At 52.0% G+C, this 18572-nt stretch overlaps 1 protein-coding gene across 11 annotated transcripts in view; it reads left to right on the top strand.

The window, feature by feature from the left end:
* Positions 1 to 12296, top strand: part of SLC43A1 (solute carrier family 43 member 1) — a 31175-nt gene extending 18879 nt beyond the window's left edge. For 8 of the 11 annotated variants that reach the window (XM_014346836.4, XM_063608170.1, XM_003826433.5 and 5 more), the window contains 9 exons: positions 652 to 785; positions 2706 to 2884; positions 4956 to 5102; positions 5192 to 5227; positions 5456 to 5594; positions 7430 to 7571; positions 7833 to 7906; positions 9607 to 9730; positions 11582 to 12296. In XM_014346836.4, coding sequence (XP_014202322.3) covers positions 652 to 785; positions 2706 to 2884; positions 4956 to 5102; positions 5192 to 5227; positions 5456 to 5594; positions 7430 to 7571; positions 7833 to 7906; positions 9607 to 9730; positions 11582 to 11728 — 1122 coding nt within the window. In that variant the 3' untranslated portion in view covers positions 11729 to 12296. The remainder of the gene's footprint in view (positions 1 to 651; positions 786 to 2705; positions 2885 to 4955; positions 5103 to 5191; positions 5228 to 5455; positions 5595 to 7429; positions 7572 to 7832; positions 7907 to 9606; positions 9731 to 11581) is intronic. The other 3 variants (XM_063608172.1, XM_063608173.1, XM_063608174.1) reach the window with 1 other exon arrangement.
* The last annotated feature ends 6276 nt before the right edge of the window (positions 12297 to 18572 follow it).

Genomic DNA, 18572 nt, shown 5'->3' with positions numbered 1-18572 from the left:
AGATGGTGCACCAGCTTCTTCCATAAGAGGGGCTGACACATTTGCACAGAATCTCATTCAATTGAGAACTTACCTGCCCTGGGGTTGAGAGCCCTTGGGCAGAGCACTTGCACCTCCCTCTCCCCAACCCCCCCAGTTGTTGCACATGGGAGGACCTGGGAAAGGTGAGAAAAGGCTGAGCATGAGCAGTCTGGGTTTGCCTTTTCCCCTGGGGAATGTGCCAGGAAGGGGCAGGATAAACACGATTAGGCCCGGTAAACCTAGAGCACTAAGTTTCCTTTGTACATACTATGAAATGGACATTTTTGTGTGAACATGAACATGAATGTTTGTGGAGTCATAGGCAAAAATGTATGTATTTTTTTAAGATAATGGAAATTTCAGAGATATTTTGAGCCAGTGGCCAGCAACTTCAGGCTTTGTGGAGACTATTTCATAGCTCTCTAGGGGGCCTCAAGTGAAAAAGAAAAAGGAATGATGGGTCTTCTGAGTCTGACTCTAAACTTCTGGTCTTGGTTTCCTCATCTGCAAATTGGGCACAAGGACAAGGGGAGAAGAGAACTTCTTTAAGGCCTCTGAGGCCTGGGATCTACCTTGGTGGGGTCTGGGGCCAGGCAGTCTCCCCAACGGGCCTGCCCCCTCCTCTCACAGCTGATCTACGATGCCGGTGTGGCCTTCGTGGTCATCATGTTCACCTGGTCTGGCCTGGCCTGCCTTATCTTTCTGAACTGCACCCTCAACTGGCCCATCGAAGCCTTTCCTGCCCCTGAGGAAGTCAATTACACGTGAGTGGCTGGAGTGGGCAGAGACTCTCCCTGGGGCAGAGAGGGCTGTGGTGATATGATAGACGGAATTAACTTTGGATTCAGAGAGACCTCGGCTTGGACCTCTGCTTGGCAAATCGCTTGAGCCCTCCAAGCTCTGCTTTCTCATCTGTACTATGAGCCTGTTCCTACCTACCCACAGGTCGCTTTTGTTTGTTTGTTTTTTTAGAGGCAGTGTCTTGCTCTGTCACTCAGGCTGGAGTGTAGTGTCTTAGTCCTGGCTCACTGCAACCTAAAACTGCTGGGCTCAAGCGAACCTCTCCCTCTGCCTCCCGAGGTGCTGGGGTTACAGGCACACACCACCATGCCCAGTTAATTTTTTTGTTTTTTGTAGAGACAGGGCTTACTGTGTTACCTAGGCTGGTTTTGAACTCCTGGCCTTAAGGGATCCTCCCCCCTTGCCCTCCCAAAGTGCCCGATTACAGGCGTGAGCCACTGTGCCCAGCCTCCCATGGGTGTTTTTAAGTAATACAGTTGGCACATAACAGGTGGTCAAAACATGGTAAATATTTATTTATTTATTTATTTATTTATTTATTTATTTATTTATTTTTGAGACAGAGTCTCATTCTGTTGCCCAGGCTGGAGTGCAGTGGCGTGATCTCAGTGAACTGCAACCTCTGCCTCCTGAGTTCAAGCGATTCTCCTGCTTCAGCCTCCTGAATAGCTGGGATTACAGGCACGCGCGACCACACCCAGCTAATTTTTGTATTTTTTAGTGGAGACGGGGTTTCACCATGTTGGCCAGGCTGGTCTTGAACTCCTGGCCTCAAGTGATCCGCCTGGCTCAGCCTCCCAAAGTGCTGGGATTGCAGGCGTGAGCCACCATGCTCAGCCCATGGTAACTATTTATGTGGGTGCAAAAGTAATTGTGGTTTTTGCCATTAAAAGTAATGGGCCAGGCGCAGTGGGTCATGCCTGTAATCCCAGCACTTTGGGAGGCTGAAGAGGGTGGATCGCCTGAGGTCAGGAGTTCTAGACCAGCCTGACCAACATGGAGAAACACCGTCTCTACTAAAAATACAAAATTAGCTGGGTGTGGTGGTGCATGCCTGTAATCCCAGCTAGTCAGGAGGCTGAGGCAGGAGAATCACTTGAACCCTAGAGGCTGAGGTTGCGGTGAGCCGAGATCGTGCCATTGCACTCCAGCCTGGGCAACAAGATCAAAAACTCCGTCTCAAAAAAAAAAAAAAAAAAAAAGTAATGACAAATACTGTTTTCATCCTTTCTGGGTTTGGAGGAGGAGATCTGAGTAGGAGGCACCTCAGCAATGGCACTCGATGCCATGTGGTCCCAAAAAGAGGGACATAAAAGAATCAAGCACCCCATCTTTTGTGGAGCCACCTGAATGCCAACTTTTTCCAGCCCCCTGTCAGTTCAGCAGAGGCAAGAGGTGATACTCCACACCAAGCACATAAGGTGACATTACAGAACTGACAGTTATGCCAGGCACTGTACTTAGCCCCTATACCATCCTCAAACAGCTGTATGATGTAGATTGGGTATTAACCCCATTAATAACAAAAGTACAGGGAACAAAGTGACTTTCCAAAGGTCATGCCATTCAAAGGAGGGTGAATCTTAGGTTGGACGCAGGCTGTCTGACTCTGGAGTCTGAGGTGTTAATGCTGCCTCCTCCATGGGAACAGCCCAAGTGAAAAACAGCTGATCCACTCTTCATTTACTTGGCATCTGTGCTAAGCTGGTCCCTGAGCCAAGCTCTGAGCAACAGAAACAGAAGCTCTGCATTAGGAGCTTGTGAGCATGTCAGTGCCGGGTAAAGGAGTGCTGGAAACCGCTGGGATGGCCGCCGAGCACTAGGCCGTTGAAGGTGGGCTCTGTGTGACTGGTTCCTCTACACTCTGGCCTGGCTGCCTGCAGGAAGAAGATCAAGCTGAGTGGGCTGGCCCTGGACCACAAGGTGACAGGTGACCTCTTCTACACCCATGTGACCACCATGGGCCAGAGGCTCAGCCAGAAGGCCCCCAGCCTGGAGGACGGTTCGGATGCCTTCATGTCACCCCAGGATGTTCGGGGCACCTCAGAAAACCTTCCTGAGAGTGAGTGTCTGGTCAAGGTGCCGGCCTTGGGGGATAGTGGTGGTGGGTCCTCATATTCAGTGAGCACTCATGGTTGAGTATTTATTCGCACCCCTCTTCAGTCCTTACAACACCCCATGATGTAGGTGGGGCATGCTCCTCATTTACAGATGGGCACATCAAAGCTCAGCTAACGCTGGGAAGTTCAGATTCAGGGTTACCCTGCTGGATTCCTGGGATTGGGGAGGGAGGAGCTTCCAAAATGGGGACAAGGTCTCTGGGCCTGTCGGGTAGCTGGTTTCCTCAGGGCCCCTTGCAACCTCTGAGCTTATTGCATCAGGTGCAGCCAGGCCCGTGAGCCTCCTGGCAGGGGTCCTCCACACCTGGCTGTCTTTTGCCCCCTGCTGGTCACAGGAGGAGCTGCAGCACCTTCCTGGGCTGCTTCTCAGGAGGGTACATGAAGATCCCAGGACCGCCAGCTCCATGATAAGTGGAAGGAGCTCCTTGGAGTCAGGAGCGGGAGTTGAGGAGTTTGAGTCCTGCTCTCCAGTTATAGGCTATGTGACTTGGGTAGATCACCTAACCTTGCTCTTGATTTCCTTACCTCTTAAACTAGCACTAAAAGCACCCCACAAACTATAAAGTTAGTTGTGATGATTGAATGACACCATGGGTGTGGAAGCTCGTTGTAAAGTGCAAAACGGTGTGCAGTTTGAGGGTGGTTACCCCCAGTGCCGATTCTCAGAGGGCAACATGGCTAAGGGCATGAGCTGGAGTTAGGCTGACCTGTTGCTTCCAGCCCTGTGAGCTTGAGCAAGTCATTTAACTTCCTGAGCTGCAGTTTCCTCATCAGTAAAATGTGATAAGGATAGGGTTGTTGTAAGATTTTATTAAATGGGGTAATAAATGTCAAGTATGTAGCCCATAGTGAGTGCTTCAGAGTTTTTTTCTTTTTTTTCTTTCCCCCCCGCCCCGAGATGGAGCCTCACTCTGTTGCCCAGGCTGGAGCGCAGTGGCATGATCTTGGCTCACTGCAACCTCCGCCTCCCGGGTTCAAGCAATTCTCCTGCCTCAGCCTCCCAAATAGCTGGGACTACAGGCGTGCACCACCATGCTCGGCTAATTTTTGTATCTTTAGTAGAGACGGGGTTTCACCATGTTGGCCAGGCTGGTCTCGAACTCCTGACCTCATGATGATCCTGCCTCAGCCTCCGAAAGTTTTGGGATTACAAGTGTAAGCCACCGTGCCCTGCCAGGTTTTTTTTTTTTTTTTGTAAAATAGAGACAGCGTATTGCTGTTGCCTGGGCTGGAGTGCAGTAGTGCAATCATAGTTCACTGCAGCCTTGACCTCCTGGGCTCAAGTGATCCTCCTGCCTCAGCCTCCTGAGTAGCTGGGAATACAGGTGTGCACAACCATGCCTGGCTTATTTTATATATATATATATATATATATATATAATTATATATATATTATATTATATATTATTTTTATATATAAATTATATATATATTTATATTATATTTTATATATATATATTTTTTAGAGATAGGGTCTTGCTATGTTGACCACCAGGCTGGTCTTGAACTCCTGGGCTCAAGCAATCCTCCTGCCTCAGCCTCCTGAGTAGCTGGGAATACAGGTGTGCACCACCATGCCTGGCTTATTTTATATATATATATTTTTTTATATATGTATATTTATATATATAAATATATATATAATTTCTGTATATAAATAAATAAATATATATATTTTTAGAGATAGGGTCTTGCTATGTTGACCACCAGGTCTTGAACTCCTGGGCTCAAGTGATCCTCCTACCTTTCAAAGTGTTGGGATTACAGGTGTGAGCCATGGCACCTAACTGAGTTATTTTTACCACACGAAGCATAGGACATACATCCAAAAATGTTCTGAGCTGAGCAAGAGCCTGGAGGCAAGTGAATCTGAACTTTCCCGTCTTTGAAGAAACCAGTCTCTCTCCAAAGTCACATAGTTAGTGTCACTCCCCCCAAGAACTGCATGAGCTGGGACAATCAGAGGGCAGTGGAAGGTCTGGGGCTCAGGGGCGCCCCCTGCTGTCTCCCCAGGGTCTGTCCCCTTACGCAAGAGCCTCTGCTCCCCCACTTTCCTGTGGAGCCTCCTCACCATGGGCATGACCCAGCTGCGGATCATCTTCTACATGGCTGCCGTGAACAAGATGCTGGAGTACCTTGTGACTGGTGGCCAGGAGCATGGTGAGGCACCGCTGAGGCCCCTGGGGGTTGGGGGCACAGGAGGGTCACCCTGGCTGAGCTCCCCTCACCATACCTTTCCCTACCCACAGAGACGAATGAACAGCAACAAAAGGTGGCAGAGACAGGTAGGGCAATGAAAGCAGGGCCCTGGCTCACGCCCACCCCACTGCAACCCGCTTCTCAGGGGGCGGGACTCCTCTAGGCCTGGGCCCACCCAGGTAACCCTTTTGTGGGATGTAAGAGTCTGGGTTCAGAGGAAGGCTATTTTGCTGCTCTCTGGCCTCTGCTGGAAGGGGTGATAGTGTCCACTGAGCGCCAGTTCCTGACCCCACTGCCCTTCCCATCCTGCCCAGTTGGGTTCTACTCCTCCGTCTTCGGGGCCATGCAGCTGTTGTGCCTTCTCACCTGCCCCCTCATTGGCTACATCATGGACTGGCGGATCAAGGACTGCGTGGACGCCCCAACTCAGGGCACTGTCCTCGGAGATGCCAGGTGACCTGCCTGTACAGGGATGGTGACAGCAAGTGGTCAGGCAGTGCTTTTCATTTTCTCTGCGCGTTTACATCCAGCAGCTTGTTGCTTTCTCCCAAGAACCCTAGGAGATCAGGGGTACCTCCCCATTTTACAGATGAGGAAACTGAGGCTAGGAAGGGACCTGGCTTGCTTAATAATAAGAATAGCTAATGCAGAGTGCTGACTGTGCACTTGGCACCTTGCCTTGTTTAGTCCTACAACACCTCTTTGAGGTAGATGCGTTAATATCTTCATTTTGCAGTTGAGGAAACCGAGGTACAGGGTTGCACAGTTAAGTCATTCACCCAAGATCACACAGCTTTCAGTGGCAGCCTCCAGAACCTGTGTTATAAGGGTACACGCTAAAGTCTTGTTAGGGCTAGAATAGGTAGAGTTGGTATATTAGATATTTATTGCTGTATAACAAATCACCCCAAGGCTTGGCATTTTAAAACAAGAAACACTTCTCATCTCATACAGTTTCTGACAGTCAGAAATCAGGGAGAGACTCAGCCGGCTGATTCTGAGTCACAGTCTCTCATGAAGACATAGTCAGGCTGTCAGCCAGGGCTGCAGTCATCTGAAGGGCTGACTGGGGTTGGAGAATCTATGTCAGTTCAGTTACCCCCATGGCCTCTCCATAGGGCTGCTCAGGACACAGCACCTGCTTTCCCCTTGAGCAAGAGGGCTAAGCGACAGAGACCCCATATCTTCTCTCACATAATCTCAGACGTAGCATACCATCACTTCTGTTACGTTCTATTATAGGCACAGAGCAACCCTGATATACTGTGGAAGGAGACTGGACAAAGCAGGGGAATACCAGGAGGCAGGATCCTTGAGGGCTGTCTTGTTGGCTGGAGACCACCATTGAGGGTTTTTTTTTTTTTTTTTTTAATTGAGACAGTCTTGCTCTGTCGCCCAGGCTGGAGTGCAGTGGCACGATCTCAGCTCACTGCAACCTCTGCCTCCCAGGTTCAAGCGATTCTCCTGCCTCAGCCTCCCGAGTAGCTGGGATTCACCATGGAGTCTTGAACCCAGATTCTGTGACTGCTTTTGCTCTTTTTGTGTTCATCCAAACAGTCCCTGTTTATCCTAAGAGGATGGGAGAAAGAGACTGGGAGAGAAGGAAATCCAGTGGCTTCCCTCCCTGCTAGCAGAGCCTGGCCCTGGCACTGAGCCTTCCTCCTCTACCCTCTGCTCCTAATGGTGAGGGTCCCCTAGCAGGGCCCTTCTGTCCAGGACACATGGGCCGCCTGTCCTCACCCCAGCCTACTGACCTCTCTCCTGGGCTGGCCTCAGAGCCCTTGATTGTGCCAGAGAGAGGAAGCGCTGGACAGTCAGGCCAAGCTGCTGTCCCCAGGAGGGCATCTGCTTTTGTCTAGGGCAGGGACACCTTCCTGAGGACTTCTGATGAGAGACGGTGTGAGAGCTTCCCACTTCCCACCTTCCTTCCCATCCTTGGTTCTCAAACCTTCAAGTGTGCATGAGAATCACTTAGTGGGGGATATTTGTCCAAATGCAGATTTGCAGATATCCCCGCTGAGATTCCGAGGGCCGAGATGAGGCCTGTGAATCTGCATGTTAAGAAAGCACCCCCTTTGATGCGTGTGTCATTGGGTAGGGGAGCAACACTTTGAGAAACATGGAGCTAGAGAACGTGGGTTTCTATGGGTTTCCCATAGAAACATGGATTTCTGTGTTTTCTGCTGCCCTGACATCGAAGGCACATCTGAAGGGGGAGGGGCCAGGCCAAGAACCAGGGAGTCCTGGGAACGTAGAGGCAGCAGCCAGTGACTTCCCGTACTCCTCAGGGACGGGGTTGCTACCAAATCCATCAGACCACGCTACTGCAAGATCCAAAAGCTCACCAATGCCATCAATGCCTTCACCCTGACCAACCTGCTGCTTGTGGGTTTTGGCATCACCTGTCTCATCAACAACTTACACCTCCAGGTACCCACCTCCATCCTTCCCCTCTCCCTGCCTCCCGAGGCTCCTCCAAAGGGATGGTCCATCCAGCACCTGCCTTCCAGGAAGCGCAGTTCTGGTCTTCTGATCTGGATCTATTTTCCGGGTTCTCCAGGAAGTGTTTCTAGTAGATTGGGTTGGCGAGGGGGTGGGAATTGAGGCCCAGTTCACCTCTTCGCCCTACCCCTCCTTCCTCCAGCCTCCACACACTCTCCTAACCTCTTCACTCTCTCTTTTTGGTTTTAGTTTGTGACCTTTGTCCTGCACACCATTGTTCGAGGTTTCTTCCACTCAGCCTGTGGGAGTCTCTATGCTGCAGTGTGAGTCTGTTGGGCTGAAATGCCTTCCTGAGCTTTGCAACCGTGATCAGAGAACCCCAGGGAAGGGTTGGGAGGGCCCCAGGTATCCCCTAATGCACCTCTCTCTGAGCCCCTCTGATGGCAGGGAGCTCACTTCCTTAAAGGCAGCCTATCCTGCTGTAATTGACTCCCCCTGTTGGAGTCTTCCCTTAGAGGAAGCTGAAATACCTGGCTTGATGACACTTTGGTTCTATGTCTGCTGTTTGAAACGCCCCCTAGAATGGCCTCCCCTCCATGCCCACCCTGAAGAAATTTCCCAAGGGCAGCCATTTGCCTTATAATTTTCCTCTTCATGTTGGACAGTCCCCACTTGCATCTCTCTCCTGGTTTCCCCTGCTGGGCGCTGCTGAGGGATTCTCCCCTGTGTATGTGATGGAGTAACAGGACATTACAATAATGATGACAAAATGACAACCATTATCAAGTGCTCCATTGGTGCAGGCAGCAGGCAGGATCCTTGACCATCACTCCCTGAGTTCAGCCTCACTGCAGCGGTCTCGGCAGAGGGCAGCTCTGTTTCCTTCATCTGCTCAAGCCAGAACCCTGGAGTTTCCTTGATGTTTCTCTCCCTCACCCTCCCTGTTCACTCCGTCCTCAGTACAGCCAGCAGCAGCTTCTACACACCCCAAATCTGACCCTTCTTGTCACTTCCACTGCTGCCTCTCCAGTCCTAGCCACCAACATCTCTAGCCTGGATTATTGTGGCAGCCTTTAGTCTCCCACATCTGCCCTGGCCCCGCCGTCTCAGTCTATTTTTAACACAGGGGCTGCAGTCACCTGTCAGGACATAAGTCTCTTCACATCACTCTGTGGTGTCCTGTCTCATCTGTCTCAGAGTAAAAGCCAAAGGCTTTACTATGGCCTAAAAAGCCCTGCAAGCTCTGGCCCCAGCACTTCACTCCCCTCTAGCTCCCCCTCCTCCATTGTTCACTCTGCCACAGCCACAGTGCTTCCTAGTGCTCCGGAAGTCTCAAGTGTGTTCCCTGCTTGGCATCTTTGCATGTACTAGTCCCTGTTTCTAGAACATTCTTCTCCAGATATCTGCAAGGCACCCAATCTTACCTTCTCTCCTTCTTCAGGTCTTTCCCTGACTGTCCTCTTCTCAGTGAGGCCTCCCTTGGCTGTCCCATGTACAATTGCAACCTCCCTACTGCCCGCTTCTCTGCTTGGTTTTTCTCCTTAGCGTTTATCACTAACACTCTGCCTATCTCTTGCTTATTGTCTGACTGCCACCTGCTCCATGGGAATGCCACCTCCTCGACGGCAGGAATCTGTTGACTTGCTTGATCGTGGTATCTCCAGCACCTAGAGCAGTGCCTGGCACATAGTAGGTTCTCAGCTAAATGTTTGTTGACAGAATACAGTGGACAGTCCTGAGAGGTCAATGCCATCCCTGTTATTAGTGGAGGAAGTGGGGCTCAGGGAGGTTGAGCCACTTGCCAATATCACACATACAGGAGGTGTGAGAACCCAGCTCAGTGGCCCTGAAGTTGGAGCATTTGCCCTCAAGGATGGGGACCAAAGAGCCCATGCAAAGAGCCTGAACGCTTAAGCACCACCCTGCCTGGCCAGCGGGGACCATGGTGGGGAGGGGATAGGAGAGGTGCTGGCCTGGGCTGGAGAGGGCCACACACCCCTGATACTCCCCGTCTCGTGGACAGGTTCCCATCCAACCACTTTGGGACGCTGACAGGCCTGCAGTCCCTCATCAGTGCTGTGTTCGCCTTGCTTCAGCAGCCACTTTTCATGGCGATGGTGGGACCCCTGAAAGGAGAGCCCTTCTGGGTGAGAGCGAGGGTTGGTGTGGGGGGAGCAGGAGCCACTCTCCTGGGGGCAGGGGTAGGGCCTTGTATGTGGTGCCATCCCTCACTCATCTCAGCCAGAGGCACCTCAGAGGTCTCTAATCTGCAGGTTTCCAAGTTGTCTGCCTTTTAGAACCCCTCACGGAGTGTTAAAAATACAGATTCCCCAGTCCCCTGAATCAGGATATCTCAGCCTGACCGTAGGAGTCTGTTTTTGTTTTTAATTTATTGTTTTATTTTATTTATTTATTTATTTTTATTTTTATTTTTTGAGACGGAGTCTCACTCTGTTGCCCAGGCTGGAGTGCAGTGGCGCGATCTCGGCTCACTGCAAGCTCCGCCTCCCGGGTTCACGCCATTCTCCTGCCTCAGCCTCTCAAGTAGCTGGGACCACAGGCGCCCACCACCACGCCCAGCTAATTTTTTTTTTTTTTTTTTTGGATTTTTAGTAGAGACGGGGTTTCACCGTGCTAGCCAGGATGGCCTCGATCTCCCGACCTCGTGATCTGCCCTCCTCGGCCTCCCAAAGTGCTGGGATTACATGCGTTAGCCGGCCCTATTGTTTTTTTTTTTTTTTTGTAGAGAAGGTGTCTTGTTCTGTTGCCCAGTCTGGAGTGCAGTGGTAAAATCACAGCTCACTGCAGCCTCTGATTCCTGGGCTCAAGTGATCCTCCGGCCCCAGCCTTCTGAGTAGCTGGAACCACAGGTGATGGCTACCATACCTGGCTAATTTTTTTTTAAAAAATTTTGTACAGATAAACAGGGTCTTGCCATGTTGCACAGGCTAGTCTTAAACTCCTGGCCTCAAATGATCTTCTCACCTTGGCCTCCCAGAGTGCTGGGGTTACAGGCGTGAGCCACAGTGCCTGACCTCCTAGGAGTCTGTTTTTAGTAAACTCCAGGTGCTTTGTGAAGTGGCCAGTCCTGACTCTTGGGCCTGTGTTCAGGCACCATTGGTCCAATCCAGTTCTACCTAGTGTGGGATCCTGTCTCCAGCACCCCTGAAAGGGGACCCTTCCCTCTTAGCTTAGATACCCTCAGTGGTAGGGCACCCACTCCTGCACGAGGCAGCCCTGCTGCTGTTAGAAAGTCTTTTCCTTACATTGAACTCATCTGCCTCCCTGACGCTGATCTTTCATCTGCCCTGTGGGGCCACCCACACGTAAACCCTCCTCCCAAAGAATTGTGATGAAATAACTGCTTCTATTTACCAAGCACTTGCTATGTGCTAAGCATGATGCATACTTTTTTTTAACTTACATCTTCGCCACAACAGCCCTGAGAAGGAGGCACTCAGTAAGAATTGCCATTATTTGCCCAAAGTCACACAGTGAGTAATGCAGAGTGGGATGTGAACCGAGTCAGAGCCCGCGTGTCCTGGGCCTTCCAAGCCTTCTGTCCACCAGGCTGTGCATCCCAGTTCCTTGAACTGTGTCTGAGAGCCTCCTCTCGCCACCCTGAACGGGATCCCATTGGTTAACATCTCCAAAGGTCAGAGGGGTGAGCCCAGAAGGCCCCATTTCGGGAGCAGCCTGACCAGCCCAGACTCCTACAGTGCTGTGCCTTCCTCATACCTACCTAGAGAGTGCCATATGGTGTGGGCACCCACCAGGCCCTGCCACTTGTTATACCCGAGAAGTCTCATCTCAGCCACTTTGCAGAATTGCTGAACATTAAGTGAGATACTGGTGGAACAATGACTACACATAATAAGTACTAGCTGTATTTATTCTGGCTCAGGACCTGGAGAAAAATGGCCGCCTTCTCCTCCCTGTGGGAGGCTAAGGGCAGATGACTACCTACTTGACTCTGTTTCTCTCTCCTTGCCCTAAAGGTGAATCTGGGCCTCCTGCTATTCTCACTCCTGGGATTCCTGTTGCCTTCCTACCTCTTCTATTACCGTGCCCGGCTCCAGAAGGAGTACACCGCCAATGGGATGGGCCCACTGAAGGTGCTTAGTGGCTCTGAGGTGACCGCATAGACTTCTGAGACCAAGGGACCTGGATGACAGGCAATCAAGGCCTGAGCAACCAAAAGGAGTGCCCCATATGGCTTTTCTACCTGTAACATGCACATAGAGCCATGGCCGTAGATTTATAAATACCAAGAGAAGTTCTATTTTTGTAAAGACTGCAAAAAGGAGAAAAAAAAACCTTCAAAAACGCCCCCTAAAGCAACGCTCCATTGACTGAAGACAGTCCCTATCCTAGAGGGGTTGAGCCTTCTTCCTCCTTGGGTTGGAGGAGACCAGGGTGTGGAGCTGCCTCTTATCTCCTTCTAGGGGTCTGCCTCCTGGTACCTCTTGGGGGGATCGGCAAACAGGCTACCCCTAAGGTCCCGTGTGCCATGAGTGTGCACACATGCATGTGTCTCTGTATGTGTGAATGTGAGAGAGACACAGCCCTCCTTTCAGAAGGAAAGGGGCCTGAGGTGCCAGCTGTGTCCTGGGTTAGGGGTTGGGGGTCGGCCCCTTCCAGGGCCAGGAGGGCAGGTTCCCTCTCTGGTGCTGCTGCTTGCAAGTCTTAGAGGAAATAAAAAGGGAAGTGAGAGACTGGCTGGTGTGCGCCTGTCTTTGGCGGTTGGTGGGGGGTGTCTTCCCACACCCCCATCCTTCTTCACCCAGGCTCAGCTGGGCATTAACTAGGACGCTTGGCATGCCAGCCCGTTCGCCTCTGGCTGTCTGGCTCACCTCCCTGTTCCCAACCATGCCCTGCCCTTAGTGCTTGGAGGGAGTCCAGCTCCTGCCCCCTACTTCCCAGGATTTGGGGTACATCCAGGAAGCTGGCTTTTCTCCATACAGAGGATTAGGACAGAATGCTTTAGAAAGAATGCTAAGGTATGACTCAAACTTCCCACCATAGCATCCCTAGGGCCTGCCGAAAGTAACATTTTTTTGGAGTCTCCTATTTTATCTTAAAACCTTATGCAAATTTTGAGCTTCCTTGTTATACTATATTTACATTTACCTTTAACATTAAAGTGAGGCTTTAAAGTAAATAAATAAATAACGTGAAGCTTTAAAATTATCTATATCAAGAGAAGACACCATCAGTGAGGACAAGAGATCCTGCAGAAAGACATACCTTATTTATCCAGCCCTGCACCTGCTTGTGCCTCTGGGACATAAGCCCTGGAGGTTAGAGCAAGTCCCCAAATGAAGGGAAAACTAACATTGGTTTAGGATCTGTCTGTTCTACACAGCTATCTCATTTTATCCAAACTATAGCCTAAGAGGTTGGTGTCATTCTTTCTTGTCGCTGTAGGAAACAAGCCCAGAGAGGTTAAGGCACACACCCAAGGGCACACAGTGTTAGGTGGTGGAGCTCAATTTGGAACCTCGGCAGTCCGTGGAAAGGATAGCTCTGCAGAAAGGAGGTCCCAAGCTTCTTTCCGGTTCTCAGCTGCTCCTGGGGCCAAGAGTGACCTCAGAGGCCTTGGCCATCCCCCCACCTCCAAAGGTTGGCTCTGTAAGACAGCATTCCAGCTAAGCCATTTTCCCTCCCTTTGTCTTTGTTTCTCTTGAGAAGTTAATAAGAGAGACTGACCCCTCCGTTTTCAGATAGGAAAACCTGTCCTCAGGGGTCTGGAGACTTGGCAAAGTCACATCGCAGATCCCTGCTGCTCTGAGCCCAGACTCCCGACTTCCAACACTGACTTTTTTTGTTTTTGCAAAGTACAAAATCAGAATTGGCTAGCACCCACCAGCGGGTTCGGCTGGCTTTCAGTAGGCTTGCCGGGGTCTCTGCACTCTGTGTCCGGGATCCTCAATTTGCGAATAGTCTGGGGAGGCTGAGCGCGAGCCAGGAGCGGACCCGGGGGTGGGGGGAAGCGCCACGTGCGCGCCAGGTCCTTGGTGTGCCCGGCAGGCGGCGCTGCGTGGCTGCGGCTGGCTCCGAGGGTGCGGGGGGCGGCGACCCGGGAGGGAAAACCCCTGCCTCTTCCCGGGTCTTGGGCTGCAGAGCCCCTACCCGGGGCTTGCTCTGCCCGTCCTTTAAACTCGCCCTACACCCTCCCCGACTCCCGTCCTTGCAAGCGTTATCTGCAGCCTCACCGGCCCTCGCAACGGTGGTGGTGGTTGGTGGGGGGTTTCGAAACTTGCCTCTGGCCAGCCGGACCCCGGTGGGAGATGGAGGCAGAAATTCCGGCCTCCTAGGAGAAGGGCGTCTGCTCACTCCCCCACTCCCCGGGGCTTGGGGAGGGGGCTGGGCAGGGGCGGAAGCGAGCTGGAGCCGTGTTTGTCGCGGCGCTGCGGAGTGGAACAGATGGCTGGGGAGGGGAGAGGGTGCGTGGCGGGGAGGAGGAGGGGTGCGGGGGCCGGAGGATAGGGAACGAGGAATTTCGAAGCCTGGAGTCTCCCAGGAGAAGCCCCCCTCCCCGTCTTTTCCCAGAAAGGGGGGCATATATGCGCCTGCCTTTTTCCCGGAGAGCCCTGGCCTCTGCCCTGTGGCAGACCCTGCCGCGCAATCCTCTGCCCCAGGGCGCGCCCCTCACCCCCAAACCCCCACCGCGGGACGGGGTGGCGAGGTCAGGACCGCCAGGAGCGGCCCGGGTCGCGAGGGTTAATGGGGCCGCCCTCCCAGGGGCGAGGAGGCGGCGGGAAACGGGCTCGGTGTGGGGAACGAGTTCTGGGATCGCAAATAGCAAAGGAAAAACATGTTAATTGGAGCTTTATGCAGATGAGCTAGGACTGGGGACTGTGGGGTAGAAGGAGGGACAAGGTCGGACCTCGAGGAGCGTTGGTGGGCTCTGGCCGGGGGAGTGATGGACGCCTATCCAGGTATCTGCGTGTTGAGCCTCCCGGGAAGGCCGCTGGTGCCCGGGGATGAGAGGCTTCCTCTCTGACCCCCGCCCCAGAAACAAGGTGGGGGGCTCTCCAGGGTCTCCACGTCCTCGGTCTCAGATTGCCACGAAGAGAGGGCGGGGTGCACCCTGCAAGTGTCTGCTTCAGTTTCTGGCTGCTGACCTGTCTCACCTTGGCTGTGGCCCCCTCCTCCCCGGTCTGGCTTGGTCTCCACTCACTTTGCCTCCTCTATCTGTTATTCCCCACACCTGGCATCACCCTTTCCACTCGGTATTGTCTGAAATCTTCCCCAAGTGTGACCCCTTCCCCCTTTGCATTTTCCTTTCTGCCCCCCACAGAACCACTCCACCTTTGAGGCGTGTCTCAAACTTTGGAGTGCTTCATAACCCACCTCCACTTGCTAAAATGCAGATTCCAGGGCCCCCTTAGCTGTCTGATTCAGCAGATCTGAGGGGCTCAGGAATCAGCTTCCTACTTAAATCAGATGCAAAAGGCCCTTATTTTATAGAAACACTGGGCAAGGGATTGGTGGGCTGGAAAGATTGGGTAAGTCTCCTTTGACAGCCCCCACCCCTTCCTCAGTGCTCACCTCTCCACACAGGAGAATTGAAACTTTCACCAAGTGCAGTCCTCTCTGCTTCTGTATGATGATACCAGGCGTGGAGAAGATGGAGGGAGGGAAGGAAGGAAGGAAGGAAGGAAGGAAGGAAGGAAGGAAGGAGGGAGGGAGGGAGGGAGGGAGGGAGGGAGGGAAGGAAGGAAGGAAGGAAGGAAGGAAGGAAGGAAGGAAGGAAGGAAGGAAGGAAGGAAGGAAGGAGTCTGTGCCTGGCTCTTCTCTCTCTGAGCAGGGTCTTCCCTTCCTCTCTCCACTGCCCACTTCCCTCCCCTCTGCTAGGGCTTCGCCATCTATCCTCCTCTCTCACTCCACCAGCCTTGCACACTTTCTTATTTCTCTGCCACCTCCTCACCTGAAGTTTCTACAAAGGCCAAAGGATCTTGAGGTGGGGAGTTTGGGCCTGAAGAGAAAGGGGAGAACCAACCAAAGCTCCTACCTTCGAAGCAATAGCCAGAGACATCTTTAGGGTTGGAAGAAAAGCTGGAAGAGGGAGGCAGAACTTGAGGAAAGAGAATAATAACAGCAAGCATGTAGGTCACCTTGCCATGGGCTATTGCACTGAGTCCCCACAACAAATTGATTTAGGCTGGCACTATTGTCCCCAGCTTACAAAACAAAAACAAAAACAAAAACAAACCCACAGAACTCTAATGTTCAGAGAGGTTAAGTAACTTGCCCAAGGTCACACAGCTTACTAGTGGGAACATAACTAGGTCATTTACCCTTCTACTGTCCCAAAACCGTTTCTCCAGAGGCCACTGAATATCTGTCCCAGGCCTGCCCTCCTGCAGGGGCAATGGGGTTGGAGAAGGGCATCATGTACAGAGGTGAAAGGAGATGCTCAGTTTTCAGAACATCTGACAAGTCTATCTGGAAGCATTAAAAATTCATATAGAAACCTGACCCCAGCTGGACCTTGGGCCTGCCACCTGGTCTATCCCTGGCTTCCTGGACTCCCAGAGTCTGTTGGGAAATTTCCCTTCCACAGTGTCCTGAGAGTCCCAAGTCTGTATTTCACTGGAGAGGAGTTCCTCTCGGATTAGGGATCGAAAATGGGAGCCCGCAGCTAGGAAAACAGGGCTGAGAACCGTCCCCCCTCTACTCTGGGTGTAAGAACCTTAGAGGCTTAAGGGCTTATAAACCTTATCATCTGGTGTCCTTCTATTCCTCTCCCCAGGCGGTTAGATGCTCATTCTCTGTTCTAGACGACTGAAGCCTGGCTGTGCTTCCCAAGGTGGCCAGTTGGGGGCAGCCGTCTGCTTGGAGGGAGCCAGAGCCTGAGCCTCTGTCTGCTGCTTTGAAGAACCCCTGTATATGGTCAGAGAGGTGCAGTCTTGGCCTTGGGAAAGGGCTCTGGAGTCTGAGATCTGAGGAGGGGGAAGAGGTTTCCTACTTCAGGAGAGACTGAGAAATTTTAGGGGGGCACTCAAAGTCGGTTGGTGGGTTTCACATACATGATAACTGGTGGCCAGTATGATACAAACGTTCTAGCTGGAGTGAAGGTTTGGGATGAGATTGTGAGAGAAAAGGCTAGAAAAGCAGTTGGTACCAGACTCTGAGGGATCTTTGATGCTCTGCTAAGGTGTTTTACCTTTACCCTATAGGCATTAGGAAGCCATTACAGGCTCCTGAGTGACATCATAACATATGCAAATTTTGATCAGATGAATCTGGTCACCATGGTATGGCTGGGTGGGAGGGAGGGAGAGATTCCATGTAGGAAACCAGCGAGGAGGTTATCGCAGTTTTCTTTTATATTCCAGGCATGAGGTAATGAGTAGCTGGAGCAGGGAGGTGGTGGGGAGAATGGGAAGGAAGGGATAGACTATGGCTGGGTGGGGGACTGGGTAACTGAATAGATACAGGAAATTAGAGAAAGGGAGGAGTTAATTACAACTAGGCTGGGTGTCTGGCAGACGAAAATGCAGAATGGGGGTACACTCAGAATGTGGGAGGTGAATGAATTTTGCTTTTTTCAGGGGATAGAGGAATCTCAGACAAATCCCTTCCTTTCTATGGCCTCAGTTTCCCCATCAGAGCATTGGTGGGGGTTGGGCTGGATGGCCTTGAACATCCCTCCTATTTCAGGGTGTGTGGGTCAAGGTGGTGAATCTGGGTTGTTTGGAGAGTTTGGGGGTCTGTGCATGTGAGATCGCTGGAGGTGATCTCTGCTGGGTCCTGATTGAGTGGGTGTGCATGTCAGTGTGCATGTCAGAATTTAGGGGACACCTGCCTGTTTGTGGGACCCGTGGGTGGTTGGTGTGCTTGCACGTGCTACATGGCTCTGCTTGGTGCGAGTGTGTGTGAGAGCTCGGGAGTGTGGGTGTGCACGTGATGGGCGTCCGTGGGTCTGTCTGGGCTGGTGGTGGGAGGGGTGGGGGTTGGTGGAGAGTGGCTTTGCTTCAGGCTTCTTCCTGAGGCTCACACACTCCTCCTGCTTTCACTGTTCTGAAATAGCATCTGGACCGAAGGCCCATGAATATTTCACAATGATAATTCTATGACCTGGACAGCCTGCCTCTAATTTACCAGCAGCCCCCCTCCCCCTGCCCAGGCCCCAGCAGCCCCTCCTCCACCAGAGCTCTTGCCTGGCTGTCCCTCCAATCCAACCCATTAACCTCCTCACAGCCAGCCTGACACAAGCCCCTGCAAGACCCCAGACTCCGAGCTCCCTGGGTTTCTGACCAGCTGCTCTCACTCTCCCCCAACCCACCCCACACCCTTAACCGGAGTCTACCTGCCTCAGGCTTAGATGCTGATTTCTTCTCCTTTCTTCTCTTCTTCTCAAGATCATTTGACCTCCCCAGCCAGAATCACAGAACCTCAGCCTGCCTCCTCAAGCCCTAGCATCTAGGCCCCCTCTATCTTTCTATTCCCACCTCCCAAGCTAGATTTTTTTTTTTTTTTTTTTTTAGACAGAGTCTCTGTCACCCAGGCTGGAGTGATTCTTGTGCCTCAGCCTCCTGAGTACCTGGGACTATAGGCACCCGCCATCACGCCTGGCTAATTTTTTTGAATTTTTAGTAGAGACGGGGTTTCTGCCATGTTGGCCAGGCTGGTCTTGAACTCCTGACCTCAAGTGATCTGTCCACCTCAGCCTCCCAGAGTGCTGGGATTACAGACGTTGAGACATCACACCCCACTCCAAACTAGATTCTTAAAAAAACATTTTTAAGAGACTCAGTCTCGATATGTTGTCCAGGCTAGTCTCAAATTCTTGGCCTCAAGTGATCCTCCCGCGTCAGCCTCCCAATTAGCTGGGATTACAGGTGCAAGCGACCACACCCTGCCCAAGCTAGATTCTTAGCTCCAAATTCAAACTACCAAACTTCCCTCCAAGTGCTCAGTCTGATGAGACTCACCCCTAAATCCCAACCCAAGTCCTTCTTGGCCTGAGCTCTTCCCAGT

This window comes from Pan paniscus, chromosome 9 (assembly GCF_029289425.2).
Source record: "Pan paniscus chromosome 9, NHGRI_mPanPan1-v2.0_pri, whole genome shotgun sequence".
Classification (NCBI taxonomy): domain Eukaryota; kingdom Metazoa; phylum Chordata; class Mammalia; order Primates; family Hominidae; genus Pan; species Pan paniscus.
The sequence above is the reverse complement of the archived record's forward strand: the minus strand, read 5'-3'. Positions and strand labels throughout refer to the sequence as shown.